Source organism: Pongo abelii, chromosome 10 (genome assembly GCF_028885655.2).
Source record: "Pongo abelii isolate AG06213 chromosome 10, NHGRI_mPonAbe1-v2.0_pri, whole genome shotgun sequence".
NCBI lineage: Eukaryota > Metazoa > Chordata > Mammalia > Primates > Hominidae > Pongo > Pongo abelii.
In genome coordinates this window covers 60,700,645-60,724,901 of record NC_071995.2, presented here as the reverse complement: position 1 = coordinate 60,724,901, position 24,257 = coordinate 60,700,645, and the positions used below count along the sequence as shown (strand labels likewise).

At 42.3% G+C, this 24,257-nt stretch overlaps 1 protein-coding gene and 1 non-coding gene across 2 annotated transcripts in view; one reads left to right on the top strand and one right to left on the bottom strand.

The window, feature by feature from the left end:
- The window catches only part of PPM1H (protein phosphatase, Mg2+/Mn2+ dependent 1H), a 291,476-nt gene extending 281,641 nt beyond the window's left edge, over window positions 1-9,835 (top strand). Inside the window, exon 10 of the mRNA XM_002823467.6 lies at window positions 5,194-9,835. Within this exon, the coding sequence (XP_002823513.4) occupies window positions 5,194-5,341 (148 nt within the window). The 3' untranslated portion in view covers window positions 5,342-9,835. The remainder of the gene's footprint in view (window positions 1-5,193) is intronic.
- On the bottom strand, window positions 2,532-2,635 carry LOC112135998 (small nucleolar RNA U13). The gene has a single exon (XR_002917211.1). It is a non-coding gene; the product is annotated as a small nucleolar RNA U13 (small nucleolar RNA).
- Window positions 9,836-24,257: the final 14,422 nt, after the last annotated feature.

Sequence of the window (24,257 nt, the reverse complement as noted above, 5' to 3'; positions counted from 1 at the left end):
CCCCTCAGTAAAGGCAAATTTTAAATCTCTGTGGATAACCCAGGGCACATAGTGAACAACCCCTTCTGAAGAAGCACTTATTCTTCCCTTCACACCATGAGAAAGAATAACTAAATACAATAGAGTCTTCCCTCCAGGCCCTCAAAGAAAACCTGGGTGTAACAGAACAAGTTTAGAAGAGAGTTAAACTTGTGCAAAAAGAATCATAAGGTCAGAAGAGGTCAATCTGGACAAGAACCAAAGAGAAATTCCAATGTTGAAACACTGTCATTGAAACAAAGTAATTCACTAAATGGATAGTAAACTGCTAAAGGGAGTTAGTGAATTGAAATCTGCAAGGTAAAATAAGATCTAATAAGAGTTTATGGAGAATATCTACAAAATAGAGGAGAGGCAATATCCAAAAAGTTGATGGCTGAGAATTTTTCAGAAGTTTTCAGTTTGAAAGAGTAAAACTAATTTCTTACCATGATAAATAAAAAGCTCCTTTTTGTTATGGTACTTCATATCAGCAACAAAAAAACAAAAACTTGAAAAGCTATCAATGACAAAAGCCATTTACCTATAAAGGAATGATAAAAGACAGACTTCTCAAAAAGAGTAGAAGTCAGAAGTAAGCAGAATAATGTCTTCAAACTGCTGAGGGAAAATAACAGACAATCTAGAATTGCATAACAATAAAGCTATCAGCCAAAATCAAAGGTAAAAATACAGATTTTCTTAATCCAAAGACTAGGTGAGCTTACCACTCACAGACCATTGTTTAAAAAATTACTAAAAATGTAATTCAGTAGAAGGAAATTAAATCCAGAAGCAACGAATAGTTTCATAAAAAGCAAAGAAGTTAGTATGTTGGTTTATTTATGTAAGTGTAGATTGTAAATGATAATGATTAAGGCAGGCTCAAAAAAAGGTGAATTAAAATAATAGGCAGTAACATGGAAGATGAAAGAAAGCATTCTAAGGTCCTGTTATTTTCAGGAGGACAGAAATATGATTATATATTTATATTTATATAATATATAATCATTAAATATTAATATAATATTATTAACTATATTAAATATATTTAAAATTAAATATTAAATATATTATTTATATATAATATATAGTTATTAGATATATTATAAATATATTTAATATATTTATATATTAAACATTTAAGCATAACTGATCATAGAAATAACACTTCCAAACCAGTTGGGGAGGGGAATATTAAAGCTATCAACCTGACAGAAAACAAGAAAGGAAAGAAGCACATAATAAGTTAAAAACACAAAATAAGTTTTCATATGTGTGTGTATATATGACTGCAAAATATAGGTACAGATCTACCTAAGTTTTTGCAATAAACAAAATTATCATCTTAGTGACTATACAGATTTTGTTTTAATTAGCCATGTGCTACTAATAAAATACACTTAAAATAATGCAAAGTTTATTAGTTGGGCACGGTGGAATATGCCTTAGTCCTAGCTACTTGGGAGGCTGAGGTGAGAGGATCACTTGACCCCAAGACTTCGAGGTTACAGTGAGCTATGATTATGCCACTGCACTCCAGCCTGGATGACAGAGCAAGGCCCTGTCTCTAAATAATAATAATGCAAAGTTTAGAAGTCCTACCCTGCCCTGTGGATTTCATAATTGAACAATATCAGGGTGTGAAAGTGGCACTGAAAAGCACTATGATTTCTTGCCTAAGAGACCAGGATACCATTAACTAAGGATGATAGCTGGGGATGTTCCACTTAGGAAGTAAAAAGAAATTAATGATCATTGAGTTCTTCCTAAGTCTTAGTTAGGGTCTACAAAGGAAATTAAGGAGCATCAGAGAGAAGGATTTGTGCTGTGTGTCATGGAAGCCCAATCACAGGAGAACTTGGAGTGGGTTATGGCGTGGGAACCCCAGAAAGAAAGAAGAATTCAAGAACAGAGATTTTTAAGGATAAAATAGCAGTATTTGTGCTGAACACAAAGGGTTAAGCAGAATAAGTATTGAGAAGCCACCCTTGGATGAAGCTTTAAGAGGACAGATTATAGGGTATTGGGCCTACTGGTAAGAGACAGAGGAAGAAAATGGGAAGTAATAAATTGAGAAAGCAAGAGTGGATTTTCCCTCAGGAAGTTCAGCACCTAAGGGAAAACAGAGTGGATGGTGAAAAGAGAAGCAATCTGAAAGGAAGTTATCTTGGAATAGGAACCATACTGAAGAATGAAACCTTAATTATCTACAGCCCTCAGGGAAATGAGTTTCCTGGGTAGCCATCTTTTCTAGGTGACCTAATGCTTGCTTTTTAAAAATACCAAGCTAATTTTGACCATTTAAAAAATATGCAAAGTCACTAGTAATAGCAGCATCAGGGTGGTCTCTTGTTCATCTTTCATAACTCTAATAAAGCCAGTCATTTCTCCATGACTGCAGGACCTGTTGAGGCCTGTTTGGAGCTTAAAATAGCCATAAAGAGTTGTGTTTTGAGTTCTTGTATCTGTTTTTTGACATCTTTGAGTGTCTGTCTTTTTTTTTTTTTCCATGTCTCATGGGTAATGTGCTGACATAGTAACAAGGTTTAAGGGAGGCATATTTCACACGTAAGTGTGAAAACTCAAACATCAAGCTTATGAACTACAAAAGGATTGAGTATCTTTTATTGTCAGGCATATTTTCTCATAGCATACCATAATTTTCTATGTCTAGTCAGCTTATAGCTGGGTTATGGTGTGTTCAGGCCTGATAGGCAAATAAACTTAGCCAGGTTTCTGAACCTAAAAAGCTCAGGTGCAGACTGGTCAATCACCAGGATAATAAACGTCACTCTGGTGTGGCTGGTGGCCTTTCCCCATGTGTTTATGTCTCATATACAATTTAATATAAAACTAAGAGTAAGCTGGGGTGGTATGGTTTGGCTCTGTGTCCCCACCCAAATCTTATGTCAAATTGTAATCCCTACGTGTCAGGAGAGGGACCTGGTGGGAGATGATTAGATCATGGGGACAGATTTCCCCCATGCTGTTCTTGTGACAGTGAGTGAGTGAGTTTTCACGAGATCTGATGGTTTAAAAGTGTGGCATTTCCCCCCTTCACTCACTGTCTCCTGCTGCCATGTAAGACATGCCTTGCTTCACCTTCACCATCCTGCATGATTGTAAGTTTCCTAAGGCTTTCCCAGCCATACGGAACTGTGAGACAATTAAACCTCTTTTGCTTATAAATTACCCAGTCTCAGGTAGTTCTTTATAGCAGTGTGAGAATGAATTAATACATGAGGTGAGCAGCTGAGAGGCTTTTCTGACTATAGTGTATGAGCTGCAATATGTCGATTTTGAGATATTTACTTAGCTCTTCAGCCAAAGATCTCTTTGGAGGCCTTTGTTTATTTCCTGATCTCAAGAGGAGGAGAACCTCAGGACAAACTGTTTGCATCTTCCCTTAAGAATAACTTAAAGATTTCTGCCTCAAAGATGATAATTCTCTCAATACAGACAGAAAAAATTATTCACCTACTACCCCATCCTCTAGAAGGAAGGGTATTTATTTTGTATTGACTATAATATCCTTTCTGCTGTAGTGTATGTTACACTTCTGTCTGCTATCTGGGCTGTACAAATAGACTTGATCCTCAAAGACTGAACAACTTGTAATCTTCACAATCCTGGGATCATTTGCTAGAGCACTTGTTCTTAAATAATGTAACAATGATGCAATTCTCAACATGAAAGTCTGTGAATTTTAGCAAAAGAAATGGAGAGGCTTCTGGGGTTCTGAATTCCATAACTCACAGCTCGGAAGGCGAGACTACTGAGACATTCCAAGTAGAGAAAGGTCACTAGCAATATCAGGGTGGTCCCTTGTAAAAGGCCCACAGGCTGGCTTCCAAGAGGACTTATACGGTGACATTTATTATCTTGATGATTTACCAGTCTGGCTCTTAGCTTTTCAGTTTCAGAAACTGATTTAATCAAGATACAAAAAAGAGATTCATTATCAGAGTTGGTCTCACCTTAACTAAGCTCACAAGATTGATCTGTAAACCAAAATGCCACTTGACATTTAAGCAGAGAAATATAACTGATGGATATTCTTAAAGTAAAAATGACTAGCTCATTCTTTCCTGTAGGCAGGCCTACACAGGGAGGCAGATCATAATCAGAAGGTTCTTTGGTGAACACGAAATCAGAATAAAGCTGAATCATGTACTTAATGGTATAGACTAAGAAAATAGTCCATCCCACACCAAATATGACCCTGCCAGTGGAACTAAGTTCCTTTGAAGGCTGTCAGCTATGACTCCCTCTGCTCTGGTCAGTGTTTGGATAGACACCTGCCAATGTTTTGTCTCATTTTTTTATGCCTCAGGGCTAACCCAGGCCCATACCCACCCAAATCACCTCCCAAGTTAGTCTTTCTCCTAGATGTTAATACTTTCCATCAGCTTACAGTGTCATTCTTTCTCCTTGAGCTTACAGTTTAAATCTCAGCAATCTTATTTTCAAATTCTTAAGGGATCCTTTGCTGAACTTACATTGGTCAAGAGGAGAGGGTGACGCTGACAAGTAAGCAGCTCACTCACACCAAGGCTTATCAGTCATTTACCAAAAAAAAAAAAAAAATTAAATAAATTTTAAAAAAAACAACAACAAAAAACTTCACATTCTTGCTATATGCTTATGCCACGTTGGATTATTTTAATATTTTTCCTTAATTCACTTTTTAAAAAAATTTATTTTAAATGATTTTTACCATGAATAGAAAATGACTATTCTTTGTCACAAAAGCAACATAACTCTAAAACTAAATATATTCAAAACAAAAGTTCTGATTTTTCCCATGTACTTTTTAAGCTAGATATCATTTGTCATGGAAAGCTCTGAGCTTGAGCAGCTCTTTGAGATATACTAACAGCAAACTGAGACTCCCCTCAATATAATCAAAAACATCAAAAGAGGACAGAGCAGGTGAATAATGTAAGACATTATCTAATGTATTTAGTGCCTTATCCCACTACCATGTAAACAATAATCTCACATTAGGTGTCCCACATTTTGGGAAAAGATGACCTTGTCTTTTTCTTATTGTAAGTGTATTTGAAACTTATTTATACAACTGTAGTGATGCCTCCCCCTTCCCAGCCTCACTTGACCCTGGCTTCTGTCTGATGCTCTACTGACTGTCTCCTTCCTGCCTCTCCTGCATAGGTACACACTGGCAGCTCAGGACCTGGTGATGCGTGCCCGGGGTGTGCTGAAGGACAGAGGATGGCGGATATCTAATGACCGACTGGGCTCAGGAGACGACATTTCTGTATATGTCATTCCTTTAATACATGGAAACAAGCTGTCGTGAAAATGGCCCAGGGGATTGGGAGGACAGAGGGGAAGAAAGCTGGGATGCCTCTTGGCAGGACGGAACTGGGAAGTGCCCCAGCTGAGTTCCAAGTGATGCAGTCTCTTCCCAGCCCAAGTCGGGAGTTCATGGCCAAAAGGCTATGCTTCAAGATGACCCTTTGGTTTCCATTTCTTCTTTAGTAACAGGTCAACTCAACAAGAGCTAAACAAAAAGGCTGCTACCAAGTGTTGTTGTATTTCAGTTCCTTTCATAGGCCTCCGAGGTGGCCATTGACTATTTGGGGTATATATGTCATATTTATTTTATCTAGAGTAGCTGGGGCAGACATTTTCAGGTGTAAATGGCAGAGGACTCTTCAGCCTGTCAAGCTGCCAGCTTATCTACGGGTTAAAAAGTGCTGCATTGGAAATTAGGGGGTCGTGCCTCAAAATGTAAGTGCCCACCTTCTAGGAATCCTGAGGTTTATTTCAGGGATTGCCGTCTGCCCCCCCGCCCCCCTTCTCTTTTTTTCCTCTCTGTTTCTATTATTTTGTGGCAGTGGTGGAGTGAGGCAGGGATTTGTTTGTTTCATTTTTTTTTTTGACATTCCTTAATCTGTTTTTTTTTCCCCCCTTCCATAGAACAGGCTTGGGACTTTCCAACACCCTGCTGAGGAAGTTTTGCATCCAAGTCCCACCCAGGCTAGGTTGTCCCCACCTCCTCCAGCCCACACAGCATCCGGGCCAGTGCCCTGCATGACAGAGGGTCTTTGTTGTGTAACGTTTGTTCCCAAGTTGCATTTTCTCACCAAATCAGTGTGTTTTCATGAAACTATGAGTGTTTCTGTGGAGCAGCAGTTCCTCTGTTGTCTTCAGTGGTCTTCCTGTGTGGCTCAAGGGTTGTCTGTGAGAGGTTGTCTGGATTTTCATTTCTGGAATGGCTGGCCCCATCCCACTTTTCTGTATCATGGGGACACATATAAAGCAGTGTTTAACAGAGCAGTTTAAGAAGTTCCTTGCATCTGTTGGTTCACCATGGCTCATCCGGGGACCATTTTGGATTCACGTTTCATGGCTTGTGACTGTCCCCAAGCCCACTCCAAACAAAGTGTAAGGATCAGAGTTCTGTCAAGGAGCAGCAGTTCTGCTCTCCCCATCATCTTTGTGCAAGGCCCCTCAGGGGGGGCACTTTAATAAAAGAATTTGAAATGGGTTGACTGGCCATTCTCATGCTGTGCTCCCTGTCTGTTCTCTAAAGAATCATGTCCCAGCTCCTCAAGGTCCCTCTGCGGTTCCACATCTGAGTGTTCGCCACAAGAGCAGCAGCAGCAGGCACAGTGCATGCCATATCTACCTGCTGCTTCTCTGCTGGGAAGAATGGCCAAGTAGATTATAAAACTCACTTCTGTCTCTTAGGCAGACTTGTACAGCCACAAAATTACCTAGTCTTCTTCCTGCTGGGCTACTGAGGTATTGCCACCATTTTGACAACTTTGAGTAATTAAAACACTCTTCTGACCCAAAAAGGAAAAAGGTCACTGATGTGACCCCCCAGAATGCTAGAGAGCTAATTCCAGTTCTCACATTTGTTTGAATTTCTTCCCAGAGGAGAGGATAGAAACCTCTCCTCCAGGGCAGTAAATCACCTGCATTTCTGGAGTTGTCGGTATTGTATTCGAAAAGGCCTGGAGCCCCTCCTACTCAGGAATGAACTCATTCCAGCGTGTGGAGACAGTGCCCTGTCTGGCGGGTGAAATACTGTGGGAATTCACGCCACCAGATGCTTGTGGAAGTGTTGGCCTGGAAAGAATGGGACTTCGGCCTTGTCAGGAGTTGTCTTCATCTGACAGCACATTTATTCCTCCTGCAGTAGATCTTAGCTACCCCAGATATCTCTATGGAGAGAAGTTTGTGGAAAATGCGTTGCTTCGTGGCAGAGTCTGATGCTGTAGGAAAACTTTCAGGCATGTGACAGCAGTGTGGTCCACTCCCTGTTCTGCCCTGGTGCTCAGAGTTATGTGTAAGTAGGAAACCTGAGCAAGTCTTCTGTGGAGGACCCTGAGCTGCCGTCTTTGGGATCCTTCCTGTGTCCCCACCGTCTTTCATTTATTTGCTTTCCTGGGCCTCTATCTGGGCCCTACCTTGAGCTTCTCCAGTTTTATTCAAGCCACCAGAGTAAGAATTTGGGTGTAGATGTCACAACTACCTTCTACTGAATTCACCAATTCATTTAGTGCTATGGCACATCTCAGGAAAAACTCTAGAAACCTCTAAATCGAAATACTATAAAATCTTGAGCATTTAGTCCTGCTGGTTTTAGTTAGAAAGGCATCCAGGAATTGTTTTCATATGCCCCCTTGAGTGGAAAGATCTTAGTTATAAGATAAAGTCATGTTTGTGTTTAGGGGATGGGAAGACGACTATAAATGAGATGAGGAAATCAAAAGTAGGAAACATGATGTAAACAAAGCATGGCAGATCTGCCTAGCACTGATATTGCTCTATAAATTGAGCTTACTCAGTTTTGGCCTTATTTTTTTACCCAGGCCCCATGTCACCCAGTCCTAAAACAGTAACTGTGTCTACATAACGGATTGGCCCTTGGTGCATTCCTGGAAAAGTCAAAGGACGCACACTTCGAAATTCTGCAGAACGTATTTATACATGGTTCTGAAATCTTGCGTATCTGACTTATAGCCAAATCTGCTTGCTCAAATAGCCTCAGAGGAAGTCTTGTTTAATAAAAAGCTTTTGATTTCCTAGTCAAGTCTTTATGGTTGTCTTGAGGGGTGTGTGGCTACTTTAATGAAAGGATTTTCTGCTCTAAATCTCTTTGCTGGGCTGGGCCTCTTCAGACTGTCTGGTGAAACTCCTTTCCTTAGAACAAACTCAGTCCATCCATACTCTGTGGCATTTTGCTAGATGATAACCAAAGCCTTATTCCTGTAGCCAGTGTCAGCAGTCAGAGAGGTGGAGGGTGTGTTCTGCTGTGGTTGTGCATACCTATCTGCTGTACTTGAGGTGTAAAAGGAAAGGTGAAAATCGGGCTAGGCCAAGTACTCAGCTGTCTTAATAGGACAAAGCCTTAAGCAGTGGAAATTTCAGTTATTTTCCACAGTATTCCATTTTGGAGGATTTGGGGTGTTTACTTTTTAAATTCTTGAACACCTTAACCTCCATGAGGCTTTGTGAAGTCAGCTGTGACACCCTCCTCTTACTGCGTTCTCAGTATTCATTCACTTCCAGGGAAGAATGACAGCCACAGGGAGACGGTGGTGGCAAGAATGAGAGTCCCAGGATCCAGATTTAGCCTCAGATCTTCCCCATTCAGGCAGGGTTTTCCATTTAACAAGAGCACTAGTATGAAAACGTTAGGGACAAATCTCCCATATCTTTGAAATTCTGATTCTCCTCTTGATATCCCCCTTCCTCACCTGCCAATCAACTTTATAAGGCCACAAGTGGTCACTGGTTTTCCTTCCACAGGTTTGAGGTTCTCAGCTTTCCTTAAGCGACCCAGCAGCTCCGCTGTTTTCAGAGTGAATATGTTAAGCTTTGATGAGATTCTATTTTCAGTAAGTTAGTGCTTCTGGGACACTTGGAGAAAGCTGTGAGAGTCATTGTCTATGCAAAGAACGACCAAGCTGATCCTAAAAGTGATCCAATCTAAGAAAATGGTAAAAGCAGCTCTGGCCACAGCACAGAATTTTATGTGAGGAACTCAGATTTTTGAAGACTTAACAGTTGCAGAGAAAGGTTGCAGCCTGCACACCATAGCCCACCTCTCTGAGCAGACTTTGATTTTGTGTGGTGACGTGGCACATGTTTGTACACTGGGATTTTTCAAAGGACGCTACGTGAGCAGTCTGCCTTGCCTCTTCCGTGAGCACTGTGGCTTTTGTCAGATGGAGTGCCGGTCTGCAGAGGACTGCTCTTTTGAATCCACAGTGTTATCTGTGTAAATAGCTTTAATGTTTCCTCTGTGTCTTAGGTGAAGTTTTGTTCATGTAGCAACCAGGTAGACGGTGACCAAATAAGGCTGTAAATGTGCTGTAGTTTTCTACTGTGATGTACTTGAAGGAGAACCTGTGTCCTCTACTTTTCTGATCTCCCACAAGTATTTTGTGTTTGTTTCCTGAGTCCTGAGGTTATTATTTCACTCCTGTTTTGCCCCCAGTTTTGTTTTTTTTCTGGAGACCCAGGGAGGCCCATGGTGGAGATCATTTGTAAGGAATGGATCATGGTCTGGGTTTCCAAAACTACCCTACGTACAGTGAATGAGAGAAATCTGCCTGGAAATGGTTTCAGAACCATGTACCTTTATGCTTTGTGATTGTGAAACATCGACTTTTTTGTAACCCAAAAAAGAAAACTGTTTAGTAAAGGGGATCTATTTTGTGTGTTTTGAAACTTAGGTGCAATGTCCCCTGGAAAAAGCTAAAGAAATGTATATGTTCAATGACATTTTAAAATAAAATATTATATATATGTATATAGGACATATTCAGCAAAACTTTTTTCTGTCTTTTGTATGAATTCACTGTGAAGTTTCTTTATATCAGGTAATGGTCTGGTTTATTTATATTAGGTAATGATAATGATACAAAGAGTATCATGGTTCAATGTGAGATTATCAACTGTGAACACAGACTCAAAATCCAGAGGGAATGGATGCCAACACTATAAGCCTTCACAGGAATAACAGTAAAGGCTAATGCATTTCAACTATGCCTCTAGAGGAACTACCATGGATACCATTAGTAAACACACAAATAATTCAGAGAAAAGAATTACTCCCAAGAGGTATTCTTAAGTGAGAGGGCTAGAGCCTAATCTTGCTGAAGACAGTAAGAATCAAGACTTCCCTTCATCGCTTAAGCATTTTAAGTATGTACTTACAAAGGGTTAGTAAAATGTACCATCTTATAGAGAAAAGTTACTGTGACAGGTGGGATAAGGCATCACAGCATGCTAATTCTGCTTAGTTCTAAAATCCAGGAAGTTAAAAGTAATCTATAAAATACCAACAAAATATTTTAAATGACCAGGCATGGTGGCTCATGCCTGTAATCCCAGCACTTTGGGAGGCCAACGGGGGAGGATTGCTTGAGCCCAAGCGTTCAATACCAGCATGGGCAACATACCAAGGCCCCATCTCTATAAAAATTAGCCAGATGTGGTGGTGACTATAGCTGTGCCTATAGTCCCAGCTACTCAGGAGGCTGAAGTGGAAGGATCACTTGCACCTAGGTTGGGGCTGCAGTGAGCTGTGATTGTGCCACCACACTCCAGCCTGGGGGACAGAGGGAGACCCTGTCTCAAAAAGAAAAAGAAAAAGAAAAAACTATTTTGAATGATCCACGGTCTTGATTCACAAAAGCAAGCTAAAAGCGGAAGCTTGGGAAGAACAGAATGGAAGACAGTCATATTAGAATGCTATTACTGTGAAACATCCTCAGCTCTGTTCACCTTCACTTGTACCCTAATGCTGATGCTGCCTCCTCCTCCCCCACTCAGTAGTGGAAAACAATGGAAAAAATCCATCCTTGGATTAGATACCAGGAGATGGGGACATTTCTTCTCCATGGAAGATGGAGGAGTCTTCTAACATTCTGTCATGATTAGCTCTTGAAAGGTGTGGCAGTTGTCTCCCAAAATGGCTGCCAACAATGCTTCCTGTGTCTGTATGCAAGTGTTCCTTTTCCCATCAAGAGGTGGAGTTTGTTTCCCCACCTCTTGAGTCTGGTCTGGCTTGTGACTTGCTTTAATAAAATGCAGAAGTGACATTCTGAGACTTCTGAACTGAGATCTCTGGAGGTCTCCCAGCACCTGCTTTTTCACTCTTGGAAGCCAGTCACCCTGTAAATGTCAGACTAGATTAGTGAGTGAGTAGAGGCCACGTGGGAGAGAACCACAGTGCCCAGACATTGGGAGTGAGGCCCCAAATGAGTCCCTCCAGGTGATAACATAAGGAGAGAGAGGCCTAGCCAGCTCTCAGCTATTTGGGTCATTCCACTTGAGGCCACAAACATTATAGAGCAGAGAACCATCCCCACTTAGCCCTGCTCGAATTCCTGGCGCACAGATCCATGAACAAATGATAAGGTATAGAGAACCTGGCTCTCGGGGTTTGGGAGTAAAATGGTTAAAAATGTAAATTTTTTAAAGAGAAAATGGCATTGAGAAAATACACTTCTGACGTGGGAAATAATCTTCCATATGGAATGTGGTAGGGTGACTGAAATGGGAGAATCAGTTTTTTAGCAGTAACGCAGGGACGAACTGATAATCCCTGCATTCACGTGTATGCTTTTGTTGCTGATTGCAGCTGGTAATGAGCCTTACTAAGCCAGGAAAGTGATGGCCATTTGGAGGCTATGAGCCTAGAAGGGGAAAACAAAGGTCGCTAATTTAACCACAAATGTTTGATAAGACCATCCTATGTTGTACTACTTATGACCTTTGGTACAGTCAAGTGGCTCTTTGATTCCAAAGAACTTCACAGTGTTAGGGAAAATAAGACCATTTTTAAATTGTGTGTGTATATTTAAAAATTCTCATTTAAAAATCTCAGCTGGACATGGTGGCTCATGCCTGTAATCCCAGCCTCTGTGAGGCTAAAGTGGGCAGATCACTTGAGCTCAGGAGTTTGAGACCAGCCTGGGCAACATGATGAAACCCAGTCCCTACAAAAAAAATACAAAACTTAGCCAAATGTGGTGGTGCACACCTATAATCCCAGCTACTCAGGAGACTGAGGTGGAAGGATCATTTGAACCCAAAAGATCAAGCCTTCAATGAGCCACGATCACATCACTGCACTCCAATCTGGACGAGAGAGCGAGATCCTGTCTCAAAAAAATCCCTATGTACAAAATACTTCACACTTACTGCCATCCCAGTTGTTTCCTTTAAATGACAAGCCAAAGAATGAATTACATTTCCTAGCAATTAGTCTGCCTTTTTAATTGTGTTCTCTATCATTAGAACCCTGAAAAGACTGCTGCTCACTCAGTACATTCCCTACATTTTCAGTCTCTTGTCTTTCACTTCTGACAAGATCCTCCAGCTAGCTAACCCTTCTTGCTTTACTGATTTCAATTAGGCTGCCTGCAACAAATTCCAAGTATGACTGAGCACAAGGTGGGGGCAGTGTGCAACTCGGTTGTCTTCCGGGGACTGGGTCGGATCAGTTTGTTGGTGCAAGTGGGTCCATGGACAGGACTTTGGAAGGTCTGAATGCAGACCTAAAGGACAGCCCTTCTCTGAAAGGGGCATAGAAATCTTAGCTTTTTCTTTAATCCTCTCTTTAAAATTTGATATTTGCAAATTTAATCACTATAAAGTAAAAGTAGGTGAGCTCATTCAGAATTGTGAGTGGGGGTGTAGGAAAGGTTGACATGAAAGTGAGAGAAATGTGAAGTTACAGCAGCAAAATGTCCCAAGCTGAGTCACCTCACATCCTTTAAACACTACAGGAAGTGTAGGCTTAGTAACCAAACATCTTTGATTTAAACTAAATAACTGTAGAACCTGAAAACAGTGGTCTCAGCAGTTCCTAATTAGATATTACCTCCCTATTGAGTTTGGTCAGTGAAAAAAAAAGTTGGGAGAAATTTCTGGAGAACTGTGAAGTTTCTACTATTACTGTCTTAGGTGAAAAAATTAAATTTCTCATTTTGGGATTTTTTTTTTTTTTTTTTTTTTGAGACAGGGTCTTGATCTTTTGCCCAGGCTGGAGTACAGTGGTGCAAACATGGCTCACTGCAACCACAAATTCCTAGACTCAAGTGATCCTCCTGCCTCAGCTTCCTAAGTAGCTGGGACTACATGCATGTGCCACCATGCCTGTAGAGACAGGGTCATGCTATGTTGCCCAGGCTGGCCTCAAACTCCTGGGTTTCCACCTCAGCCTCCCAAAGTGCTGGGATTATAGGTGTAAGCCACTGCACCCGGCTCATTCTTATCATTTTTAAATACAAGTCAGAGAACATTTGGCCAATCTACCAATTGCACCGTAGAATTTGAAGGAAAATTAACAGTGTGGTTGTTCTCATATTTGCAAAAAAGATAAATGCTATCATAAGCATTACATGCCTTAAAATACAATGCAAATAGACTCAGATATTTGTAAATAAAATATTACCAATGTATGTCTTGGATTTGCTTCAGAGTAATAAAGGGAAGGAAGGGGATGGGTTTACAGATGAAACAAGATTGGCCATATTGAAGAAAGTTATGCAAACTTGGAAATAAAAGGATGGCTGCATGTTTTTTTCAGTGTCTTTCCTGGAATATCATCTGCCAGGGCCACCCAAGGATTATTTATTTAGTTCTTAGGTTATGGTTCTGCAAACTTTTTCTGTAAAGATCCCAATTGTAAATATTTTAGGCTTTATGAGCCATTTGGACTCTGTCACAGCTACTCAAACCAGCTATTGTTGCACGAAAGCAGCCACAGATAATCTGAACTAAGTTCTGTTTTAAGACAGTATAAGGTCAAGCTTTATTCCTTGACTAGAAGAATTAACTCATAAGAATGTGGCCTGGCCGGGCGTGGTGGCTCACGCCTGTAATCCCAGCACTTTGGGAGGCCGAGGCGGGTGGATCATGAGGTCAGGAGATCGAGACCATCCTGGCTAACACAGTGAAACCCCGTCTCTACTAAAAATAGAAAAAATTAGCAGGGCGTGGTGGCAGGCGCCTGTAGTCCCAGCTACTCGGGAGGCTGAGGCAGGAGAATGGCGTAAACCCGGGAGGCGGAGCTTGCAGTGAGCCGAGATAGCGCCACTGCACTCCAGCCTGGGCGGAAGAGCGAGACTCCGTCTCCAAAAAAAAAAAAAAAAAAAAAGAATGTGGCCTGATCTTGCCTCTGGTGAGAAATGAAGAGAGTCAAACACATGAATGAACACTCACGGCCTATTGCTAAGGAAAATTCAGGTAGATCCATAATCATTTATCTTGTTTTATAAACAGGGTAATTTATAAATTTGCCAGTTTGTATTCTAAGGTAGTCCTACATTCAGCTTTTAGTCATATTGGTGGTAAGATGCATCGGGGTTGTGATACTGTATTTTCTCAAAACTATAACACTATCAATTTTATAATCTGCCACAAATTGAAAATGGTTAATATTTTTTTCTAATTTAAAAGAAGGAAGTTAACCCGTCATTTGCCACACTCTAGTCATGAGGCAAAGGAAAGCATACATGCAATCTGTTCTTACAATAAACAAAGTATCTCACAATAAAAAAGTTTATTATGCCCCATGCTGGCTACTTGGGATTAATTCTTTTATCACCTGCTCAGGTAGATGTTATCATTTTTTGCAGATGAGGAAATAATTTCATTCTATTGTGATCCGAGAACATACTTTGTATGATTTCAATCCTTTTAACATATTGATTTGTTTTGTGGCTTAACATACGATCTATCCTGGAGAAGGTGCCATGCGCACGTGAGAAGAATGTGTATTCTGCTGTTGTTGGCTGTTCTGTAGATGTCTGTTAGACCTAGTTAGTTCATCATATTGTCCAAGTCTTCTATTTTCTTATTGATCTTCTACCTAATTTTTCTATCAGTTATTGAAAGTAGGGTATGAAAGTCTCCAACTATTACTGTTGAGTTGGCTGTTTCTTCAATTCTGTCAGTCTTTGCTTCATGTATTTTAGGGTGGGGGCTCTGTTGTTAGGTGCATCTGTGTTTATAATTGTTTTCCTGATGGATTGGCCTTTTTTAATTGTAAAGTATCCCTTGTCTCTGCCAGCAATTTTTGTCTTAAACTCTATTTTGTTACATATTTGTACAGCCACTCCTGCCCTTATTTGGTTACTTTTTGCATAGTACATCTTTTCCCATCCTTTCACATTCAGCCTGTTTGCATTTTTTAATCTAAAGTGTATTTTATAGAGAAATATAATTGGGTCTTTTTTTTTTAATTCATTATGCCAATCTCTATCTTTTGATTGAAATGCTCAGTCCATATAAACTTAACCTGATTAATGATAAAATAGGAATTACATCTGCCATTTTGCTATTTGTTTTCTATGTGTCTGTCTTTTTACTCCTTTATTTTTCCATTACTGCCTTATTTTGTGTGAAATAATTTCTAGTATACCATTTTAATTTCCTGTTGTTTCTTTATTTTTTGCAACTCACTTTTATTGTTTCTTTACAAACTTCCTCTCCCATGTAGGAATATATTGTTATAGTCATTAGCTTATTTCTTTTTTTTAAACTCTATGCTAACAGCAATGGAGCCAAGAGGAGGGAAAACATAAGTTACAATAGAAAGGCACTTAGAACCTGTTAAAATACTGATATCCTGGAATGTACAACAACAAACCAACGACAACAATGAAAAGTATATTGGCCCTTCCAAACCTGGTCCATCACCGAATCACATGCTGAGCTCACTTCCAGTGCCCTGTTCCTCTGCTCTGCTGGAGTCACAAACCCATAGCCCACACGCCCCCCAGGGACTTAAGGCCTGGGACCCTCACAGGGGTAGGTGGTGCTCGGGTCCTGGGTGGGGCCCCAAGAAAGGAGACCAGCTCCCTCCTGCCTTGCTTACAGCCCCTTTGAGGGGCAGAGCCAGCACAGCCGGGCCTTTTCAAGACTAGGGTCCAAAGCCCAGCAGCAAGGTGGGTGGGGTCAGTGTGACTCCTCTAGGACAGAAGGGCAGTTCAGGAAAGGGTGGGGTCAGCAGAGCTGCCTAAAGGAACCATACTGAGGACCCCACTGCTCTCCTAACAGAGTTATTTTCTTAATGGTTGTCCTGAAGATTACAATAACATCTTAAAACAATATAGTTTGGATTAATACAAACTTAATTTCAATAGTAAACAAAAACTTAGCTGCAATATATACTTCCATTTCCTTCCTTCTCTTCTGTGCTATTTGTCATACAAATTACATCTCTCTACAGTATAAGCCTGCCAACAGTTTAGTAATTATTGTTTTATGTAGTTGTCTTTTAAATTATATGGGAGAAGAAAAGAATTAGAAACAAAATACATTTCTACTGCCTTTTATTGTTTCTGTGTATTTACCTTTACCAGCATCTTTTATTTCTTCATGTGGATTCAAGTTACTCCCTAGTGTCCCTTCATTTTAGCCTGAAGGACTCCCCTTAGTATTTCTTGTAAGCCAGGTATATGGCTCATGCCTGTAATCCCAGCACTTTGGGAGGCCAAGGTGGGAGGATCACTTGAGGCCAGGAGTTCAGGACCAACCTGGGCAACATAGTGAAACCCCATGTCTACAAAAAACTTAATCAGTGCGGTGGCTCAGGCCTGTAATCCCAGCACTTTGGGAGGCCGAGATGGGTGGATCACTTGAGCTCAGGAGTTCGAGACCAGCCTGGACAACATATCAAAACCCCATCTCCACAAAAAACTACAAAAATTAGCCCAATGTGGTGTCATGCACCTGTAGTCCCAGCTACTTGGGAGGCTGAGGCGGAAGGATCGCTTGAGCCGGGGAGACAGAGGTTGCAGTGAACACAGATCATGCCTGCACTTCAGCCTGTGTGATAGAACGAGACTCTGTCTCAAAAAAAAAAGTTTAAAAATAAACCGGGTGTGCACCTGTACTCCTGGCTGCTTGAAAGGGTGAAGTAGGAGGATCACTGAACCCAAGAGTCTGAGGCTGCAGTGAGCCATGATCACACCACTGTGCTCCAGCCTGGGCAGCAGAGTGAGACCCTGTCTCAAAAAAAAAAAAAAGCATTTCTTGTAAACAGGTCTGCTAGGGCTGCAAACCTATTCTGCCTCACTATTGGCTGCTAGTCTGCTGGTACTCAGAGCTGTCATGGTTGAGAGGCTGTTAGTGTTCAAGCCTACCACAGATCTGGAAAGAGGGGTAAGGAGATTGGTCAAGTAAAAATGTTACATACAGGTGAGGTGTCACATGCCTGTAATCCCGACTACTCAAGATGCTGAGGTGAGAAGATCGCTTGAGCCCAGGAGTTTGAGACCAGCCTGAGCAACTTTAGAGGCAAAGTCTTGCCTCTAAAAATAAAAAATAAAAATTAGCTGGGCATGGTGGCACGCACCTGTAGTCCCACCTACCCAGAAGACTGAAGTGGGAGGATCGTTTGAGACTGCAGTGAGCTATGATTGCACCACTGCACTCCAGCCTGGGTGACAGAGACCCTGTCTCTTTAAAATGTCACAAAGCTCCCTATTTTTACTGAGGTTCAGCCATTTTTCTTGAATACACATTCTTCAGATTGTTGCAGTCCTTTGGTTAATTTCCAGAGTTCTGAAAAAGTTGGTTCTGGCAATTTTTGCCAGAATTTTCTTTGTATGGAGGAGTAGATTTTCAGAGGTTTTTATTCTTCCATTCTGAAAGCCCTTTTCCAGATGAAAAAACAAAAGTTCAGGTAGGTAAACTAGTTGCCCATGGACACAGTGCCAAGCAGCACCAAAGCCAAGATTTCAAATCCAAAGCTTATATGTAGTCGACACCCAACTGCCAATTACCACTCCAGTTTTCTGTAACTTCTCATTAGATAATAAGGGGTAGTCACAATACCTCCATTGTGTACACCCTTATTTGGATGGCATTTTTAACAAAGCCCTTTCACATTGAATCTCCATCCCTGAACTTTGCACTGAGACATACTAACTAATCAATGTCATCTGCTGACCCACCAGCACCATTTTCTATAAAATGTGTCTTATTTTCCTCTCATCTAGTTTTGACTCTTGCTCAGCTGTAGCTCTGCCAACAGCTCCTTAGCATGCACTATGAAGGTGTATGTTGGCAAGGCTTGTCTTCATGGTGACATTGAGTACCAGACCCCATTATAAGGCCCTTACACAAGCAGAATGAATGGTGTGTTACCCCAGGGGTTTTAACCATAGTACCTGAATCTTCTAACTTTTCAGTAAATAGTGAGGAGCAAGTAAGATCTGGCTCTCTATAAATGCCAACTAATAGTCAAAAAGGACAGATGGTCAGGGTCTGGAAGAACTGAAAGAAATTATGTTCAAATCCTCTTGAACTGGAAGTATGGTTAAAACAGATCCTACATTCTTGAGCAGTGGGTCTGTAATAAAAGTAATGGTAAAAGGTAAATCTTTTACCAGGGTGCCCAGTTGCACTATTTGTTATAAAACCTAAAGTGTCTGGATGGAAAGTCATTTGCTGCGGTGGTATCAATATTACAGCTCTTGACATCTCTCTCTATGGGCTCAGTTGACCTGAAATAAGATGACCATTTCACATACTAACAGGGCATTTTTCGATGATCTGTTTGACCTTTGCCTCTGGGCTCAGCAATAAGAAGAGTGATAAGATGACATTTTCAGCAGAACAAAGGAACAAGAAACCCAAAGAATTTAAGCTTAAGGGAGCTTAAATAAAACAATGAAATAGCTGTGAACATTTAGTTAATACCTGTCCCTTCCTGCAGTGCTTCTGTAGCTGGGCTGCATGTTAACATCACCTGGGAGCATTAAAAAAACCCTGTCTACCAGGTCAGACCTCAGACCAATTAAATCAGAATCTCCCAGGGAGGGAACCAATCATCAGCATCTTTTGAATGTTTTGACCAGGCGCGGTGGCTCACGCCTGTAATCTCAGCACTTTGGGAGGCCGAGGCGGGCGGATAACCTGAGGTCAGGATTTCGAGACCAGCCTGACCAACATGGAGAAACCCGTCTCTACTAAAAATACAAAATTAGCCAGGTGTGGTGGCACATGCCTGTAATCCCAGCTACTTGGGAGGCTGAAGCAGGAGAATCGATTGAACCCAGGAGGTGGAAGTTGCAGTGAGCTGAGATCACACCACTACACTCCAGCCTGGGCAACAAGAGCGAAACTCCATCTCCAAAAAAAAAAAAAAAAAAAAAAAGTTTTCTAGCTGATTCTAAGGTGAGAACCACTGTGTAAAGATATTAAGGACACACCTCTAAAGTAACGTTGGGAGACTTATCAGACAAAAGATACAGGACATCTATTTGGATTTGAATTTCAGATAAAGAATTTTTTAAATGTAAGTATGTCCCTTGCAATATTTGGGTTGTACTCATACTAAAAAACTATTTACTATTATCTGACATTCAAATTTAAATGGGTGTCTTCTATTTTATCTGGGAATCTTACACAGGACAAAACTGAAAAATCAAACAAGAGGAGTAGAAATAAAGACTCAGCAACAGGGAAATTTCACTGGATATAGGTTCTTGTCTCAAAGAACAAGATCACCTGGAATATAACGAAAAGAAAAGTTGTGCCAGGCCAGTACCATCCCGAGGGAGAGTTCCCAGGTCATGGAGGAGGGAGGACTTCAGGACTGACTTCTGGACAGACCTCCTTAGTACCTGTATTCGTGTGCCATAATAAAATATCACGGACTGGGTGGCTAAGGTGCCAGCAGGTTCAGTTTCTCCCGAGGCTTCTTTGGTTGGCTTGCGGATCGCCTCCCTCTGGCCATGTCATTCCTCCATGTAAACAAATCCTCTATGTGTCTAAATTTCCTTTTCTTCAAAGGACACTAGCCAGATTGGATTAAGGCCCACCCATGTGACCTCATTTGACCTTAATTACCTCTTTATAAAGGCCCTATCTTCAAATACAGTCACATTCTGAGATACTCGCAGTTTTGACTCGCATATAAATTTTGAACACATTTCAGCCCTAAATAGTGTCCCTCACTGGACTGGAGTCCTGAGGGGCTATGAGGCGGTTAGGTTGGTAGGGCAGTCAAGTATTATTGTTCTGATATCCTCTTCCCAGGACCACCCCAGCCCAGCCACCCTCACCCCATCCCCTGCCCTCAGGCTCTGCAAGAGAGTGACTGTGCCCCTGAGCTACTAGGGAAGGGAAAACAGTTTTGTTGGTTTGTTTTTTTAGACAGAGCCTTGCTCTGTCGCCTAGGCTGGAGTGCAGTGGCGTGATCTCGGCTCACTGCAACCTCTGCCTCCCAGGTTCAAGCAATTCTCATGCCTCAGCCTCTAGAGCAACTGGAATTATAGGTATGCACCACGACGCCCGGCTAATTTTTGTGTTTTTTTTTGTTTTTGTTTTTTAGTAGAAGCAGGATTTCACCATGTTGCCCAGGTTGGTCTCGAACTCCTGGCCTCAAGTGATCCGCACCCCTCGGTCTCCCAAAGTGTTGAGATTACAGGCGTGAGCCACCGCGCGCGGAAAAGGGGCATTTTTTATGGAAGTTACAGAAAGGAGGGTTAGGAGGGCACATGTGGAATCCGCTCTTTTCCGGGGAGGAGAGGGGAGGGGAGGAACATCACCAAATGGGAGGATGATAAGGGTAAAATGGAAGAGCATGTTACACCAACGGGGACCACATGCAAAAGAAAGAATATTGCAAATGACACCCACTTCTCCTGAGGCTGAGGAAACTAACAAAGGGAGTAGGTAGGATACAAGAAACAAATCACGATTTCTACAGCAATGGAAGAACTGTAGACACCCTCTCCACACCACTCCTACAGCTGACTTCCCCCCCGGTTTTTGTCCCTTTCAGAAAAAAAACAAAAATGCCTCAAGTGTTATGAGACTTTGCTCAAGAGTTGGAGAAAAGACAGCTCCGTCTTCATTTTATTGAAGTCACGGGCTTGGTCAGCTTTCAAGAATTCGATTCACTGTCTCCGAGCAGTTGACCTGGGTTTACTGCTCCGGGGCATGAATATGCACGGCTAGGGGACCCAGATGTGCGAGGCTGCAGGGGGATTTTCAGGACGTGCAGGCTCACACGCACACACGCGGGCCTGCCAGGGTTTGAGGCGCTGCCAACGGGAGGAGCAGCCGCGAACCTGCCCTCCCGGGAGTTGTTCCGCGGAGTCTTTGGCCACTGCCTACCCAGGGCTCCCCCGGGCAGGGGAGGCGCGGGCGGGCGTGCTGGGCCTTCTTCCCAGAGACCTGAATCGCAGGTGGAGAAGCGTCTGGGGGAGGACTGGGTCTTTACCTAGGGTTTTAGACGGAGGGGAGAGCACATCACTCTTTCCGTTTTGTCCTATTCTGTATTACAAAGAACGTGTGGTCGGGCAAAGGGGCGAGCCGAACCAGCTACCAATGAAAGGAGAAATGCAGCCCCCAAGCCGCTCAACTTTCCGGGGTGGTAGAAACGCGGAGGTCCCGTGTCTGCTGCAGAGCCGTGACCCAGGCTCCCTGCGCGCCTTTGTCCCCGCACGCCGCCCACGCTCCTCTCCCCGCAAGGTCGCGGCGCAGGCGGCCGCTGTCGCTCCGTCACGACCCATTCGGCCGCCTGGCCCGCAGCCTCTCGCTACCATTCCAACACGAATGAAAGCCTCCTTAATAAGAGTGTAAATAAAAGCCAGGCTGAGAAATGAGTTTTCCGTCCCAGCAATCACGGGCCTAACCTCAGCTGTAAATAGTCTCCGGGAGCCACCTGATAGGAGTCCCCGCACCTGGGGGATCCAGGCCATCTCAGCAGCGCCGCCAACAGCTGGGAGCGGCTGGAACCTGGACCCGGGAGGCAGCGCCAGTACCGCTCCTGCACTGTGGCAGCAAATCACTCGAGGCCTCCCTTGCCCCGCGCTGGAGGACCCTCCACCCTCGCAGTGCTACTCCTTGGGGGCCGAGTGCGGCCGACAGAATAATCTCAGTCTGCAGTGTCCTTGGGAGGGATGGCGGCCAGGCCCCCTAATTTATGGTCATTGGTGGAATGGCTTTAATATGATTTATCTGACCGCGGAGGAGATGGCAAAAGCCTCGAGAAGAATGATTGGCCATCCAGGCTTTGTGCATTTCTGATTGGCCTTATTAATTTAGAACAGAGCCGGGGAGCACAGCCTCCTGGCTGAGCCAGAAAAATCAACTTGGCAACAGCCTCCACGTAGAGTCGGTTTTGGGGCTGGCAAAGGTTTAGCTTTTGCCGAAACTGAAGGAATAATGTATTGCTTTAAGCAGTCAGGGAGTTTGACAGAATGTGCTAGCACACTGATTAAAGCAGATTTAGTCTGAAAGAGAGTGAAGATCATTTGGTTTGACTGATTCCTTTTTTTCTTCTTCGTGTTTGTACAGACCAAAGACATCAGTGTTTGGTGGGTGGGAGGGAGGAAGAGTGTTTTCTTGTTTTTATTGTTAATGTTTGACTACTGGGGGAGAAACACAACACTTATGGCTTAGAAGGGAAGAAATTTGGGGAAATCAGGAAGCAAGTAAGTATTGGAACATGCTTTTTTAAATGATACATTTCACAATCCTTGGGAAAAAGATTTCTTGCCTTTTGAGTTCTCTTCATACATCATAATGTTTATGGAATCTATAAATTATTGGATAAGCACACCAAATACACCACACTTCACAAGGTCATTATTCTGTGTTACAGTATTAACTGTCATTTAAATGTCACCATTGAGTGATGCAACTTTAGTCCCATGAATAAACCACTAAATAAGAATTTTAGGGAGTTATCATATTTAATGGAAAATATTTTCATACGAATGAATGACAAATTCAGTAGGGGTGGATATGTAATTTAAATGTATATCCATTCATTTATCATATTTATCTGTATGTGTAGGACTCAGATGTAGACATATAGCACTAGGCAACCTCCAAATATAAACCTTAACACTCTGTTCTTCAGGTGGACCAGAACAAAGCCAGAGAGAGCAAGAGAATGTGATTGCTTGAGGGAGGGGGCAGGCTGTTGCATGCAGTGGCACAATCATTTCTTTTCTTTATAGTTCTAACCAGAAAAATAGACTGGGAGCAGCTGAGTACCAATTTATTTTGCTGCCTGAACCGATGAGTGGTTGCCTTAAATGTCACTGAGTTGGAAGGTTGTGCATTTCATTCGCTGCCAGGTTACAGGAAGCTTTGAAGCAGGTCTAGAAAGCGATCAGTAATTGTCTTGCCACCTATCAAGGTGGGCAAGTGCAATCCTGCCGGGTGGAATTGGCTCAGTGGGGGGACAAAAGTTGCCTGTCATCGCTGACTAGTCTCATCAAATGCTGCTTGAGAAGAAACAAAGGTGGCCCATTTAGTCTCATTAAAGAGCAAAGTGGAGTGGAAGGTAAGGGTTACCTCCCAGGACAACAAAAACGGATTTGGAGGTTGTTTGGGCCACAAGCCATAGCATGTGCATACAACACAGAGGTCCTTTGTCCATTTCCCTAAATGTGTAACACTCATGTGAAGTATAGTAATAGAGGTAAGAAGAGAGTGCTGTGAAAAATCAGGGGAGAGAGCATTTCAGAATCTGTAATGGTCAAAGAAGGTTTTCCATACATGGTGGGCGCTGCACTGGGTGAAGGATGAGTAAGAGTTGGCCAAGGAGAAAAGGCAAAGGTCATGCTTGCTATGGTGGAACACAGGGCATAAAGGAGAGGAGACAAGATGGAGATGACCCACACCGCCCAACCCTGTGTAATGCCAAATAAGGATCCTCAAAGTGTGACTTCAAGATGTGTCTCACCTCTTTGTGAAACTACATGTTTATCAGGGGCCAGAAATTTCACTCCCTAATAAAGATCAAGTCAGATGTCTCCTCTAATTTTCTAAGAAAAAATAATGTGAAACTCTAGATGTTTCTTTAAGCACAGCTAGCCATAATGATCACAGGACAAGCCAAAATAATAAAAGAAAACTAAACACTGAAATCCTAGTATAATTGTTTTAGCTTAAAGTAATCCTACTTCATTAATATGACACATGACACAGAAACAAATCAGAATACTGCATGCAGTCTCCTCAGCTCTCCAAAACTTGAACTCTGGTAGTTTTCCTCTAAGGACAGACAAGCTGGCAGTCACCAGCAACATTCCCTAGATCCGGCACAATGGTCCGGTTTTGCCCCTCTGCTTTGTCCTGCTGGGCTGCTCTCGGGACCCTGCGGGAAAGTCATCTGTCATCACAACAAAAATCAGCTCAGTTCGTTTGCATTCATTTGCTCACTGGGTAGCTCCCTCCCAGGCCACTCAGTGGGTGCTTCTCTTTCT